Source organism: Abramis brama, assembly GCF_963993115.1.
Source record: "Abramis brama genome assembly, chromosome: 5".
Classification (NCBI taxonomy): domain Eukaryota; kingdom Metazoa; phylum Chordata; class Actinopteri; order Cypriniformes; family Leuciscidae; genus Abramis; species Abramis brama.
In genome coordinates, this window is record NC_139967.1 from 3,505,986 (window position 1) to 3,521,584 (window position 15,599).

General features: G+C 46.4%; 1 protein-coding gene across 2 annotated transcripts in view; it reads right to left on the reverse strand.

Moving 5' to 3' along the window:
- asgr1c.1 (asialoglycoprotein receptor 1c, tandem duplicate 1) overlaps positions 1–10,773 on the reverse strand; it is a 76,423-nt gene extending 65,650 nt beyond the window's left edge. The window contains exons 1-2 of one of the 2 annotated variants that reach the window (XM_084115154.1): positions 10,544–10,773; positions 9,595–9,666 (exon numbers count right to left, since the gene is read on the reverse strand). In XM_084115154.1, coding sequence (XP_083971280.1) covers positions 9,595–9,666; positions 10,544–10,628 — 157 coding nt within the window. In that variant the 5' untranslated portion in view covers positions 10,629–10,773. The remainder of the gene's footprint in view (positions 1–9,594; positions 9,667–10,543) is intronic. The other variant, XM_084115152.1, reaches the window with a different exon arrangement.
- Between the last annotated feature and the right edge of the window lie 4,826 nt (positions 10,774–15,599).

Genomic DNA, 15,599 nt, shown 5'->3' on the forward strand with positions numbered 1-15,599 from the left:
AGAAATCTGGTGGGTTACGACCAATCCTCGACTTGCGCGTCTTGAACCGACTTGCCCTCCGGGAACACGGGGTTCGCATCCTGAACTATCTCGACGACTGGCTGATTCTAGCTCACTCTCGAGATCAGGTTTGCGAACACAGGGACCTAGTGCTCCGGCACCTAGCTCGTCTGGGCCTTCGGGTCAACTGGGAGAAGAGCAAACTCTGCCCAGTGCAGAGGATCTCTTTTCTCGGTATGGAGATCGACTCGGTCGCCATGTGCGCGCAGCTTACGAGCGAGCGCGCGCAGTCACTGCTGACTTGCCTTCGTCAGTTCGAGGGCAAGAATGTGGTTCCGCTGAAACTATTTCAGAGGCTCCTGGGGCATATGGCATCCGCAGCCGCAGTCACGCCGCTCGGGTTGCTTCATATGAGACCACTTCAGCTTTGGCTTCGCGATCGAGTCCCGAGGTGGGCATGGCACCACGGCACGCTCCGAGTTCCAGTGACTCCGACCTGCCGTCAGACCTTCACCCCGTGGTCGAGCCCGCCACCTCCTCATATGGAGTCAGAAGCATCTGAGGTCGCTTCGTGCCATTTATATCCCGGGAGACCTGAACCAGGCGGCCGACGAGTTGTCTCGGCTTCGGCCTCTCGCTGGAGATTGGCGACTCCATCCCCAGACGGTTCAGCTGATTTGGGATCAGTTCGGGGACGCACAGGTAGACCTGTTTGCCTCCCACGACTCGTCCCACTGCGACCTGTATTATTCCCTGACCAGGGGCACGCTCGGCTCGGATGCACTGGCGCACAGCTGGTCGCGGGGCCTCCGCAAGTATGCGTTTCCCCCAGTGAGCCTTCTTGCGCAGACCTTGCGCAAGATCAGGGAGGACGAGGAGCAGGTAATTTTGGTTGCTCCGTATTGGCCCAACCGCACCTGGTTCTCAGAACTAGTACTCCTCGCGACAGCACCTCCCTGGCCAATTCCTCTGAGGAAGGACCTGCTTTCTCAGGGACGGGGCACCTTATGGCACCCTCTTCCCGATCTTTGGAACCTCCACGTGTGGCTCCTGGACGGGATGAGGCAGGTTTGAGTACCCTACCACCAGCGGTGGTGGCTACCATCACTTCCGCTAGAGCATTGTCCACGAGACATGCCTATGCGTTGAAGTGGAACCTCTTCGTCAACTGGTGTTCTTCTGAAAATCTAGAACCCACGAAATGCCCCATCAGTGTCGTGCTTTCCTTCCTGCAAGAAGGGTTGGAGCGAAGGCTGTCTCCCTCCACCCTGAAAGTGTATGTTGCCGCCATTGCCGCACATCACGACGCAGTTGATGGTAAGTCCTTAGGAAAGCACGACCTGATCGTCAGGTTCCTGAGGGGAGCCAGGAGACTGAATCCTCCTCGTCCTCCCCTCGTACCCTCTTGGGACCTCTCAGTGGTTTTAACTGCCCTGCAGAGTGCTCCCTTTGAGCCTCTGCAATCAGTGGAGCTTAAGTTCCTGTCAATGAAGACAGCGCTCCTGGTTGCATTGGCCTCCATCAAGAGGGTAGGGGACCTGCAGGCATTTTCGGTTGACGAAGCGTGCCTGGAATTCGGACCGGCTAACTCTCACGTGATCCTGAGACCCCGGCCTGGATATGTGCCCAAGGTTCCCACCACTCCCTTTCGAGACCAGGTGGTGAACCTGCAAGCGCTGCCCTTGGAGGAGGCAGACCCAGCCTTGGCACTGCTCTGTCCAGTACGCGCACTCCGTGCTTACGTAGACAGAACGCAGTGTTTCAGGACCTCAGACCAGCTCTTTGTCTGTCATGGTGGGAAGCTGAAGGGAAAGGCTCTCTCCAAGCAAAGGTTGTCTCACTGGATAGTGGACACCATTGCTTTGGCTTACCAGCAGCAAGGTCGACCATGCCCCCTTGGTGTGACGGCCCACTCCACTCGGAGTGTGGCATCCTCTTGGGCTCTAGCGCATGGCGCCTCGCTAACAGACATCTGCAGAGCTGCAGGCTGGGCGACACCTAACACGTTCGCGAGATTTTACAATCTCCAAGTAGAGCCAGTTTCTTCTCATGTACTCGCTTCAACTAGCCGGTAAGAGATTCTGCTCAGGTGTCTTCGCTTGCTCGCCATTCCTCTCCACGGACGGGATACGTGCGATATTTTCCTCAGGTGAGCCTAATAAGCCCTGAGTCTCCTCCAGCACTGTCGACGTCAACGCCAGAGTTATGCCACTGGCAGCTTTCGCGCTTGGCTAGGTGCTTCCATGTGCATGGTTCCCCCTCTGGGTGACCCCCACATGTGTATTCCACTGTAAGCCTCTCTGAGCATGTGTCTTTCCCTCGGCAAGCCACCTTGCCACCCCTGGGGTTGAAATATTCCACCTGCGGCTGGACACCCCAGTGTTATTCCGTATGCAGCCCTTCGGGGTCATATGTGTATTCCAAGTCCCCCCCTTCGGGTTGGGCATGATTGCATATTTCTACTGGATATGCTTCCCAGTGTACCTTGGTATTCCTGTGTTAAGTAGGACTCCTTCGTCCGTGCTAGTCTCACGACAGGGAGCTCAGACTTACGCAGGGCACTGGAAGACAGTCGAGAGGTGGCGTGATTACACTGGGAACCCCATTCGTCGTCATCCGACGTAACTCGGAGTGACAACGAAAGGGAACGTCTCGGTTACGTATGTAACCCTCGTTCCCTGAGTAGGGAACGGAGACGTTACGTCTCCCTGCCACTTCCGCTGTACCGCTGGAACGCCTGAGTTCAGTCTCGGCTCCTCAGCGAAGACATATCTGCATGTTGCCAGCGTACTTCCTTATATACTCCCAGGGTGGGGCGGAGTTACGCTATGCAAATTCCGCAGACCCATGGCATTTCTTTGCCATTGGCTCGTTTTATATACTCGAAGGTGATAGGATTTCTAAGCGAAACCCCATTCGTCGTCATCCGACGTAACGTCTCCATTCCCTACTCAGGGAACGAGGGTTACATACGTAACCGAGACGTTCTCTCTAGAAGAGGGAACGAGTATTGCGTAAGTTGCTTACGCTACGGGAAAGTCTTCTTTCTTCGACATCTGAAGCCAAAAATTATCCTTAATTTTGTATTCATTGTCAACGCAGTGCTGCAGCCGGCAGACCAAGGCAGGCTGTATAAGCGTGCTCATTGGCTGCTCGGCGGCAACTGCTTAAGCTTATCAGTGAGCCTCGTGAAACGTGGCCTCCAATGAGGGCGCTTCGCGCCCTCCACACCCTTCTAACCGTCAAGATGGGTGTGGCCAGAGTGTATATAACGAAGGCTCACAGGCTGAATATCTGGTTTTCGTAGTCTGAAGCGCAAAAGCTCGTGGCGCGACACGGCAGGTTACGCAATACTCGTTCCCTCTTCTAGAGAGAACCGAGGTTACATTAGGTAACCGAGTACGTTCTCTTACGAGAAGTTCTCTCGTATTGCGTAAGTTGCTTACGCTACGGGAACCCATTGTCAACGCCGTGCGCGCCGAGCATCCAGCACTTGAAACCCAGGGAGACCGGGGAAAACATTCTGCTGGAACAGGTGGCCGGTCGGAGAGACGGGCCAACACAGTACAAAGCACTTCACTCAGTGTATAAAATAGAGCGGCGCCGCCGGTCTATAAGTATATATCAGTGCAAAACAGTGGGGCCGGCAGCGCGAGCCCACACAGTACATAAGCACACATTAGGGGAAGAAAAGAGCGACATCATCGGTCTTTTACGAAGAGAATAACCCTCCGCTCAGCAGAGTGGAAGACGGGCGGCCAGCAGCGCGGGCCAGCACCGGTAAACGGCGCGTAACGGGGAATGAGAAACAGAGCGGACCAGCCGGTCTGAGTATAAAACACTTCACCCTAAGTAACTTGCCAGAAATATCGTCAGCATGCGAACGTAGTCTGCACATGAGCGACTGGGCAGAGCATACATGTCACTTATACTGACAGCAATTTAGCCTGTAAGGCGGGAACTTCCAGGTTATAAAACCTCACGAATGTCGATGGGGAGGCCCAGCCCGCCGCCATACAAATATCGTGGATAGAAATTCCACTGGACCATGCCCACGAAGAGGCCATGCTTCTAGTAGAGTGGGCTCTGATACCCAGAGGGCACTGCAGGTGTTTGGAGGCATAAGCTGCTGCAATCGCGTCCACTATCCACCTGGACAGGCTCTGTTTCGAGGCGGCGAGACCCTTGGTGCGCCCGCCGAAGGAAACAAAGAGCTGCTCGGAACGCCTGAAAGCGGCGGAGCGCGTGATGTAAACTCTCAGCGCCCTGACAGGGCATAGGAGGTTATCACTGTCCCCATTATCGGATGCTGGCAGAGCCGAAAGGGAAATAATTTGTGCCCTAAAAGGGGTTCCAATCGCTTTGGGGATGTAACCGTGTCTCGGTCTGAGAATGACTTTCGAGTCGTTCGGTCCGAACTCAAGACATGCAGGGCTAACAGATAGCGCGTGCAAATCCCCCACGCGTTTTACTGAAGACAGAGCTATCAGAAAAACGGTTTTGAGCGACAGGTACTTTAAATCCACAGATTCAAGCGGTTCAAAGGGAAAAGCCTTCAGGGCCTCCAGGACCAAGGACAGATCCCAAATAGGAACCGAGGGGGGCCGCGGGGGATTCATCCGTCTGGCTCCTCTGAGGAAGCGGATAATAAGCTTGTTCCTTCCTAATGTCTGGCCGTGTGTCGTCTCAGCGAACGCTGCAATAGCCGCCACATACACTTTGAGCGTGGAAGGGGACCTGCCCTTGTCCAACAGCTCTTGTAGGAAGGAGAGCACCCGTGGGACCCCACATGCACGTGGATCTAAGCTCTTAGTAGCGCACCATTTAGAAAACACCGACCACTTAGACGCGTAGAGCCGTCTCGTGGAGGGGGCTCTAGACTGCGTGATCGTGTTCACGACCCCTTCTGGCAGGTCAACGGGTATCCGTTGATTACCCATGCATGCAGAGACCATCGTTCTGGATGGGGATGCCAGATCGATCCACCGGCTTGAGAGAGGAGATCCTTTCTCACGGGGATCGGCCATGGGGATGAGTGCGACAGCCTCACCAGCTCTGGGTACCAGGTTTGGTTCTCCCAACGCGGGGCTATAAGAAGCACTGGGTGGTGCGTTTCCCTGATTCGCCAGAGAAACTGGACTGTCTGGGGGTGCAGGGACCATTCTCCCGGGGAATGATGTCTCTGGACAGTCTGTCTGGACCGACATTCAGGTGGCCCGGCACGTGCGCGGCTCTCAGCGAGCGCAACGAGCGGTGAGCCCACGCGAGAAGGCGTTCTGTCAGCTTGCACAGGTTTCTGGATCTGACGCCGCCCTGTCGGTTCACATAGGATACCACTGACATGTTGTCCGAGCGGACTAGCACATGGTGATCCTGTATAAATGGGAGGAAGCGCTTGAGCGCGTTCTCGACCGCTATCATCTCCAAACAGTTTATGTGGAGGCATTTCTCCTGGTCTGACCACAGGCCAAAGACCGGTTTGCCCTCGAAAAGAGCGCCCCAACCTGAGGTGGAAGCGTCCGTCGAGATAACTTTGCGGTGCGAGATGGCTCCCATTGTCACTCCCCGCTGGTACCAGTCGGCCGCTAACCAGGGCTTCAGTGCTGAAACGCAGCTCTGAGTCACTCTGATTCGAATGCCGCCGGAAGCCCAGGCTCTGTGAGGCACTCGGGCATTCAGCCAGCGTTGTAGCGGGCGCATACGTAACAGACCCAGCTGAAGCACTGCTGCAGCTGAAGCCATACAACCCAGCATCCTCTGAAATGTCTTGAGAGGTGCGGTGCTGCCCGGCTGGAAAGATGCGGCCAGGCGTCGAATGCAGCGCGCGCGCTGTGTCGACAGGCGGGCCGTCATTGCCACAGTGTCCAGATCCAAACCCAGAAAAGAGGTTGATTGACTGGGCACTAATGAGCTCTTGGTCCAGTTGACTGTGAGCCCCAGGCTGTCCAGGTGGCTTAGAAGCACTGTTCTGTGGGCGATGAGTTCGGCCTCTGACTGTGCTAGAATTAGCCAATCGTCCAAGTAGTTCAGAATTCGCATTCCCTGACCCCTCAGGGGAGCGAGAGCCGTGTCCATGCACTTCGTAAATGTACGGGGTGCAAGCGACAGGCCGAAAGGCAGGACGGTGTACTGATATACCTGACCGTCAAAGGCGAATCTCAAGAATGGCCTGTGACGGGGTATTATCTGGATCTGAAAGTACGCGTCTTTTAGATCGAGAGATATAAACCAGTCCCTCGGGCGAATTTGCGCGAGAATTTGCCTGGTTGTGAGCATTTTGAACGGTCTTCTCATAAGAGTTTTGTTCAAACGTCTCAGATCCAAAATTGGTCTGAGAGCTCCGTCCTTCTTGGGAACGAGGAAATAACGGCTGTAAAAGCCTGACTCGCTCATAGAAGGGGAAAACCGGTTCTATAGCCCCTTTGCACAGAAGTGTAGCTATTTCTGCTCGAAGTAGATATGCTACTTCCCCATTCACTCTGGTCTCGGTACGCGCTTGAAAGCGCGGAGGGTGGCGAGCGAACTGCAGAGTATAGCCCTGTTTTACTGTGCTTAGCACCCATTCTGACGCGCCTGGAATAGCTTCCCACGCTTTCGCGTGTGCAGCCAGGGGCAGAATGGCCTCCGAGCTCTGATTGCCGCGCGTCGCGGGCTCGAGAGCTCGAAACGGAGGCGCGGGCGCAGCGCGCGCGCTCTTGGTGCTTAGATACGGCGGCTCGCATGCAGCGATAGCTGGTCGTTTTACACACAGTGTCCCAGTGGCTTTGGACGGGGAACATACAGTGTGAGGCGCGACGCGCGAGGGCGGCGTCGGGGCGAAATGTTTGTTAGTATGTGTGAGCGCTCGAGGGCGGGCACAGGACTTACATTTAAAACATGACCGGTCGTGAGAGGCCGTGTGACAGAGCGGGCAGTGAGTAGGTGTGGGCACGGGGAGGTGGACACGTGACCTACTTTTAACACTCGAGCGGCTTCTGCCTGCTTTATGAGAGTGGGCTCTGTGAGAGACACGGGATTTATAGTGCTTGTGTGCAGGGGTGAACACGGAAACGTGGGCACATTCACTGCATTTGAAACACATACGGCGTGAGCCGTGCAACCAGACATTATGCTCATTTGAGATTTCTCTGGGTCGCCGTGAGAACGGTGGTTGCGCGCAGGCGAGCGGGTAGATATACCGGCTCGTTGGCTGCGAGGTAAACATCTGCAGTAGCCGTGGCAACGGGGACTGACAGAGCGTGAAGCTTTGACGGTGGTCCAACCGCAGCGGGACTTAACCGTCTTTTCTTCCCTCGTGTATAGAGGCTCAATAATAATCGAGCACCATGAGTAGGAGGGGTGCGAGAGGCGGGTTCGCTTTCTGTATGTAAGAAAAGCTGGCCGCGAGCTCGGAGAAGCGAACAGCATACATTTTTATCTGCTGCGAGAGCCGGGATCGAACACGGGTCTCTGGCGCGAAAGCCTATAATTCTGCCACTATACCACAGGGGAGAACACAATAGCTTTCAGTTAGCGCGAGCATATAAGTGAGCGACCTCAAGTTTGTTTGCAGGCGTGCGTGTAATAAAAACAGGCTCGTTTACTGCAATAGTAATATTTCCAGCCGCCTGAACTTAAGAGCGGACTGAGAAATGTGTGAGAATTGGCGGTTTGTCCGGCCACAGCGGGACGAAAACACTCTCTCTCCTCTTTTCGCCGGTGAGTGAGGCGCGCGCGCTGAACGTTGCTCGTGACCGTCCGCTCTGTCATCCCTTGTGAACGGCGCAATCTGCGTGGCCCAACAAGGGGGAGAGCGGGTTCGCTTTCTGTAAATAAGAAAAGCTTGCCGCGAGCTTGGAGAAGCGAACAGCATACATTTTTATCTGCCACGAGAGCCGGGATCGAACCCGGATCTCTGGCGCAAAAGCCTAAGATTCTGCCACTGAGCCACAGAGGAGAATACATTAGCTTTCGGTTAGAGCGAGCATATAAGAGTGTCATGTCTTGCGACGGCGTTTGCTTGCAGGCGTGCGTGTATTTATAACAGGCTCGTATACTGCAATATGAACAATTCCAGTCGCCTGAACTCAAGAGGGGACTGAGAAATGTGTGAGGAATAGAGGTAGGTCCGGCCAGGGCGGGACGAAAACACTCTGTTCTCCTTTCGTCGGTGAGTGACGCGCGAGGACGGAGTAGCTTTCTTGTAACGTAAAGAGAGCTCCAGGACCGTCCGCTTCTGCCATCCCTTGTGAGCGGCGCAGTAGCGCGGCTCGAACAGAGGGAGTGTATCTATCTCATTCGCCTCATCCCCTGACGCGGCGGCGGCGCGGGCGAGAGCCGGCGGTTGAACGGCCGGGAGGGGGGGCGGAGAGGGCGAGAGAGAAGCTCGAGGGAGAAGTTCCGGCGAGCTCCTCAGTCACATCAGTGTCCGGAGGTCTCTGCGAGCGGCGCTTCTTCTTGCGCGGACCGGCAGGGACAGGCGGAACGACAGCTTGGTCGAAAACTTCAAGTCGAGCCCGCAGGGTCGACATTGAAAGTTCTTCGCACTCGGGGCAGCCGCCCGTAGAGAGTGCGGTGGCGGTGTGCTCGCGGCCCAGGCAGAGAGCGCAGATGAGGTGGCGGTCTCTGTTGCTGAGCGGGGCGCGGCACAAGCCGCAGGAAAAAACGAGGCATTTTTAGAAAAACGCCTCGTGCTCTTTTAGAATGAGAGAAAGTATGTGTCGCAGTAGGCGAACACACACAGCAGTAAAAGGATATGTCGCCAGATAGCGTAGCAGGCACGGATGGCTGAAGGCGGCGAAGGCGGCCGGCTTCTTCAGGCGCTGTCCTAGGCTTGCTGGTCGCTGGTTTCAACGGCGGCGGCTCTCAAGATCCAGCGATGCGAAGAGCTTCGCTGAAGACAAGAAAATCAGATATTCAGCCTGTGAGCCTTCGTTATATACACTCTGGCCACACCCATCTTGACGGTTAGAAGGGTGTGGAGGGCGCAAAGCGTCCTCATTGGAGGCCACGTTTCACGAGGCTCACTGATAGGCATAAGCAGTTGCCGCCGAGCAGCCAATGAGCACGCTTATACAGCCTGCCTTGGTCTGCCGGCTGCCGCACTGCGTTGACAATGAATACAAAATTAACCCCTTGCCTCGCAGGGATCACTGGTGATCCCAGATCTCAGATTGTTCATTGTTTTTGAGCTTATTTATCTCTCTATTAGTAATTGCTAGAGTATTTCTGAGTAGTTCATAGTAAACTGTCAAGTGTCAGCTTTTAAATGATACCTTGGTTTTGTGTATAGTCAGAAGGACTCATTAGCAACAACCATTTTATTATGGGTATGTCATATTGCACTCGATTCTCAAATGGGGGGTGACAGGTGTTAAGGATAATTTTTGGCTTCAGATCTCGAAGAAAGAAGACTTTCCCGTAGCGTAAGCAACTTACGCAATACGAGAGAACCTCTCGTAAGAGAACAAACTTTTTTTGTAATCAGCAAAATGTAAAGCCTGTAAACATGCATACCACTATTATTATGTATATATAATTTTTGCATTACTCGCTTTTTAAAATGCAAATATTTTACAACGCAACACTTTCAAAGTATGATGTTAAACCACTCACAGATGACAAAAGTCATGATGATCATGCAGACTGTTCCTAGAAGCACAAAGATGCCAGTTTTCCTGCTACAACCTGCAGAAAACAACACGCCATAAGAAATAACATTTTCATTTATTTTATTTCTGTAAAGCAAGACAGCCTTCCTGTTCCTTAAACAGTAGCGAACAGCAGGGAAAACAAGAACTGATAAAAATGTCTATCTTGAATGAAATGTGGATAAAAACATCTGTCAAATGCATAAATGTAAATGTGATGTGCAATATTATAAGGAAAGTATTTAACAAAACACTTCAATCATGCCTGCATCCATTTAGTTGTTGTAAAATCTAAAAATTGTATAGTAGTTTTACAATGAATCATTACCTTTATAAATAACACATTATCCTCCTCTTCCACAGACAGGGCTTAAGTCTGATGAGTCTGGTTCCTCAAGGATTCTTTCTCATCTATCTATTTTAAGAAGTTTTTACTCCTTGCCACAGTCGACCTTTGTATGGATTATTGAAAAATAATAAGTCAATGCTTTTGCGTTCACTCGCAAATGTTTTGCACTCGAAAAACTTTGCATTCGCTTGCAAACATTTTGAGTTCTTTTGAATTTCTTGGGGGAACGCAAAAGCATTTTTTCCCCTCCCATCTTATATTTGTTCAGTCGCCATGTGCCTTTTTAGGGTATCCGTTTCTTTGTTCAAAATATTCAAAGTAGTCATTAGCGTCAATGTTCAGATCAATAGTTCATGTACATTTAAATATGAATAATGAATCAAGTGCTATAGTAATTCAGTTTTGAATAGATTTTTTAAGGTTCATTTCTTTAAGCATCATATAATGTATAACATAAATGAAAGAGATTATGAAGTGTAACCAGGCAACTAACTAAAACTCTTTCTCTCATACACAACACAAACACATCTTTCTGTATCAAATACAATTTAGTATCATAGCAAACCTTTGCTAAATGTCGTCTGCCGTTCATGTTCCATGTCCATTTTCATGATTTCTTCAGAACTATCAGTTTTCTGATAGACTATCATAACTTTTGCAGTCACTTGCTTCCTAATCCAAAACACAATCAAAACAGCTCCCTTAGTCCCGTTCAAAACAGCCCCTGCTATGACAGTGGAAAGGGGTATTTGTGTACAATAACACAGCACTTTTCGTTCTTCTTTCCAAAGAATATTGACCTGTAACAAGTGTAATATAAGTTATTTCGCAGAAACACATGACTAATGACTAATTAAAACTGCTTGCTCAGTGTTTTCAGTATAATTTTTCACACAGGTTCACCATGCGCGGAGTTTGCGGGGGGGCAGGGGGAGCATTGCCCCCCCTGTTGGCTGAAACGTAATTGCATTTTCTCAACAAAAAAATAAATAATAATTGCATTGTTTAAAAAAAGATATTATAAATATTTTAAATAACACAAAACAACTAAATGGTGGTAGGTAATACATCTGATTTCATATACTGCTTTAGTAAAAAAAGCTAGCATTTAATAGCGTTGTAGTTATCTCGGACTCGTTACACCAAAACTGTAAGTTTTATTTCTCTTCCAAATAACTGCTTAAGCTGGAGAAACTCAACACACTGCTTTCAATATGCTGTTCAATATGTTTCAAAAGTGGAGAGTATTGAGTGTTGAGTGACTGTTCATTTTTCCCGTGTCTCAAAATGTTTTAAATGTTTTATGAAGTACAACAAAATGCGAAATATATCTTGTTTTTTAATCACTCTCATTGCCACAATGTATTTCCGCCACAATTCCGTCAGAATTGCGTGATATAAAGTCAGAATTCGGACTTTTTTTCTCGCAATTGCAACTTTATATCACGCAATTCTGACTTTATAACACGCAATTGCGAGTTTATATCTCGCAATTCTGACATCGTTTCTCACAATTGTGAGATATAAAGTCCAATTCTAAGGGGAAAAAAAGACGGACTTCTTTTTTTTTTTTTACCTCAGAATAGTTTACAATTCTAACTTTATAACACGCAATTGCGACTTAATTTCTCAGAATTGCGACTTTATATCCCGCAATTGCGCCTTTATATCTCACAATTGCTACTTTATTTCTCTGAATTGCCACTTTATTTCTCACAATTCTGACTGCAATTGTGAGAAAAATAGTCAGAATTTCGAGATAAAAAGTCGCTATTATTTATTTATTATTCAGTGGCAGAAACAAGCTTCCAACAATGTGTTTTGAAAAAAGGAAAGAAAAACTTTAAAAATCTTTTCGTTTTGGTTAAAGATAATATTTTAACAGTGCAAAAGTGGTCCACATTTTATTGATCCTCCTAACTGTGTCCGAACGAAGATGCGATGCGAAGTCAAGTGGCTGTTTATGCAAAGTTCTACCTGTTTACAAATTTGTATTGTTGTAGCCTACTGTTTTTTTTATTGGGTTAACAATTTATGTTTATTTAGCATGTTTGTTTTGTCCATATGTGCTAGTGCTGAGTTCCCCAATTGATAGGCCATGCAGGCCCAGCTGCTACAATGTTTTTTTTTTTTTTTTTTTGCCCCCCCTGGCTCGAATGTCAAACTCCGCCTATGAGGTTCACTGTGGTTTGTCTGCCTCGTTTAAACTTTCACCCTTGACCATTTACCCTGAATTAGCATGGTCAAAATTAACATTTTGTTACAGAAAGACCTCTGGTTTTGATTAAAGGGGTTTATTTATTTGTATTTACAAGTGCTTTTATCTATGGGAGATCATTTCTGCCACATAAGAAAAGAAATCATGCTTTGGTAAATCTTAAATATGACAATAAAATTAAGACATTCTAAGATAAAAAAAATCTAAATTATTACAATCATAGTTATTTAAATCGCAAGTTATGACATGCTAAGTCATAATTAGGATATGAGAATAAAAAGTGGAACTTTACATGGCAGTCATGATATGCTTATGTATGCGATTACAAACTTTGAAATTATGAAATACTAAATCGAAATTATGAAAGGCCTATAAAAAGTGGAAATTATTAGAAAAAATATCGAAATTATGAACTTCTAATGTTTTTTTATTTTATTATTTCAACATTTCATAATTTTGACTTAGTTTGTCATAATTATGATTTACCAAAGCATTTTTTTCTTATGTTGCGGAACTGGACTTCCATATTTATCCATAAAGGAATGAGCTCAAGGGTGATGCTGAAGCTACTGCGCATGCGCATCATAGTCGACTCGATTTCTCCTCATGTTTTCCGTTTCAAGTGCAAAAAAAGTTCACGAAACACCTCAAAACAGGTCAATAGTAGGTTTATGCAGATTGTCAATGAAGACGTTTTAATAATTATTATTAGAAGTTAGACACAAATCGGAAATATTATCTTACGTTTGTCTAGCCTATACATAATTTTTTAATTAGATCACAGAATGCTTCTGCTATAGAATAATGCTGCTAATAATACTATGCTAATGTATCGATGCTGTATGAGTTCATATTTGATGCTTACCGATTTAAATATCGATATTATTGGAAAACGTTTAGCAAAGCAGTTTGGGTTTAAGACTTTGAGCTTTGTAACTCTGCAGATCTTATACTTGCACTAACAGCTACATAACACACTAAAGAAAAAGGAAACCAAGACATCGCATCATATGACCCCTTTAAAGCGTTTCTGATGATTGTTAGAAGGCAGCTTTCTGACTCTGAGGTGGCGAAATGGAACATGGTTTGTGTAACATTAGCAAGACATTATTAGCTGTTTGATAACGTAGTCAAACAAAAGGCTTAGTTACCGTTATGTTATGTGTTCGACGTTGTAGAGAACGATACATAAACGCATTTCCATTCTGATACATGGACTCGTAGATGAACCTGTTTAATTCACTCTTCCTCTTCTTCCTCTTCTTCTTCTGAATCAGTTTTTGGTTCAAACATATATGGCTGAATTAAACCAGTATTTCCACTGTGCCATTGTGCAGTGTTTACTACAGTAAAGTTGAGAGAGTGGATCAGGTAATCCGAGCTGGTGTGAGTGAGTGGAGGCGGGGCTAATTTGCATATTCATAGAACCGCGTATTCTAAATGAAGCGAGTTACATTTTTTTACAGGAAAAAAACATTTAAATATGTAATTTTAGTGATCAAAGATGAGTTTTAAAGGATGAAATTATTGACTACAAGGGGGACTTTAAATATTCACTAGTCTATGCATTGACTATTTTTGTTTAATATTTTTAACAGAAGTTTTGAAGGGTTTGCTTTTGCTTTCTTACATATGGTAATACAACTAGTGTTCAAAGGAATAAACACTACATAGTGTTTAGGCGTCTATCAGCGGATCTGCTTTCAAACGCTCCCGTGTGTATCAGTGTAAACGCTCGAAGAAGAGCGTCAAAGATGTCTATTTATAACATGTTTTTGAAGCATTGATAATTGTAGCAAATCAGAGACAAACAGTAAATGTTGAGCTTGTGAACACAATGGCCAATCGTGTTTAAGGTCTATTGTTCTCATTTGTAAGTCGCTTTGGATAAAGGCGTCTGCTAAATGAATACATGTTTAAATGTTCACTCAAATGCTGGTATCGTCACACTTTTAAAATGTCAGTACCAACTTGCTACCGAAGTCAGTATTTTGTGACAACCCTAGGCGGGGCTTGATTTTGTCCAGTGGAAATTGATTGGATGGTTGTGGTTTGCTATTGGTTGATCTCATGTGAGTGACAGGTTGCCCCGCCCTTATCATCAGAGAACAGAAGAGATAAGAAAAAATGAAACTGATTTTACAGGGCCCTATTTTCTTAGTCTTTTCGCACTGTTTCGGTAACCACTGCTCTAGAAAAAAGAAATCAAGCATTCAATTCTTTGTGAAATTCTTTTATTTGTCAGAGTTAACAGAAGTTTTGAGGGGTTTGCTTTTGCTTTCTTACACAGGGTAATACAACTAGTTTTTTCAAAGGACAGTCAAACCAAAAATTATTCAGAAGCCATATATAACTTTTGATATTTTTTTACTAGTGTGTGCAGGAAACTATAGTTCATTTAAGTAAGTGAGGATAGCAAAATAAAGTAAACTGTGACATATTATACCCACAAATTCTTCATATTCATTATAACAATTTTGACCAAAAATGATTCAGACACTTTGACCTGATCATGTTTTGCTGAAGTGTTTTTTCTTTAATTGCTAATGCTCTTTTTACACACAGACTGAACAGAATGAAGCATTGCTTGGTGATTGGTTGAGCTAAACTGGTATTATCTAATTGTGTAGTTAAATTTAACAGCTGACAGATATTCAACATAATTCATGTGTGAGACAGTCTAACAGAAGGACGGACAAAACCAGTCAAATATCAACTGAGTTCTTGTCATATTTTATTACCATTTTCTAAACTATAGCAAATAAACTGATAATGTGAGAAATGTTGAAGGTGTCTAAATAAATTTAGGTTTGACTGTATAGGACAGTATCATTTCCTTCACTGTATCACAGCTATTTTCAGGTTAGATCGTGATTCAGTTTTAAAGTGACAGTAGCCTAATATACTTGATGTCTGTGTCCCTAAAGTTAATCAAAAGACAAAAGGAAAAATTAATAACTGCTCTTCAGTGGATTTAATAGGCTTAATCTATATTTAATTTATATAGTGAAAACTATACAGTGTTGTTTTACATGTGATTAGCCTACTTTTTGTTTATAAAAATGTATACTATATTTATACTTTATATTTATATTATTTATTTCACAGGAAAGCTATATTTAAGTTAAGCTGTTCCTAATCACCTCTAAGGGTTAGGTTACCCCAACCCCAACCCTAAGAGAAGGAATGGAATATGTTTCACATGTTGCTTGCCATTAACAAATGGGTTGTGAATTCATAATATTCTCTTAATTTTAACATCAATTGTTGTTAAGAATATAAATAACCCCCATAGGTCTGTTTGAAGCCTTCTATTTATCATGTAAGGCACGGCAAGTTTATTTATATAGCACATTTCATACACTATGGCAATTCAAAGTGCTTTACATAGAAAGGAATAAAA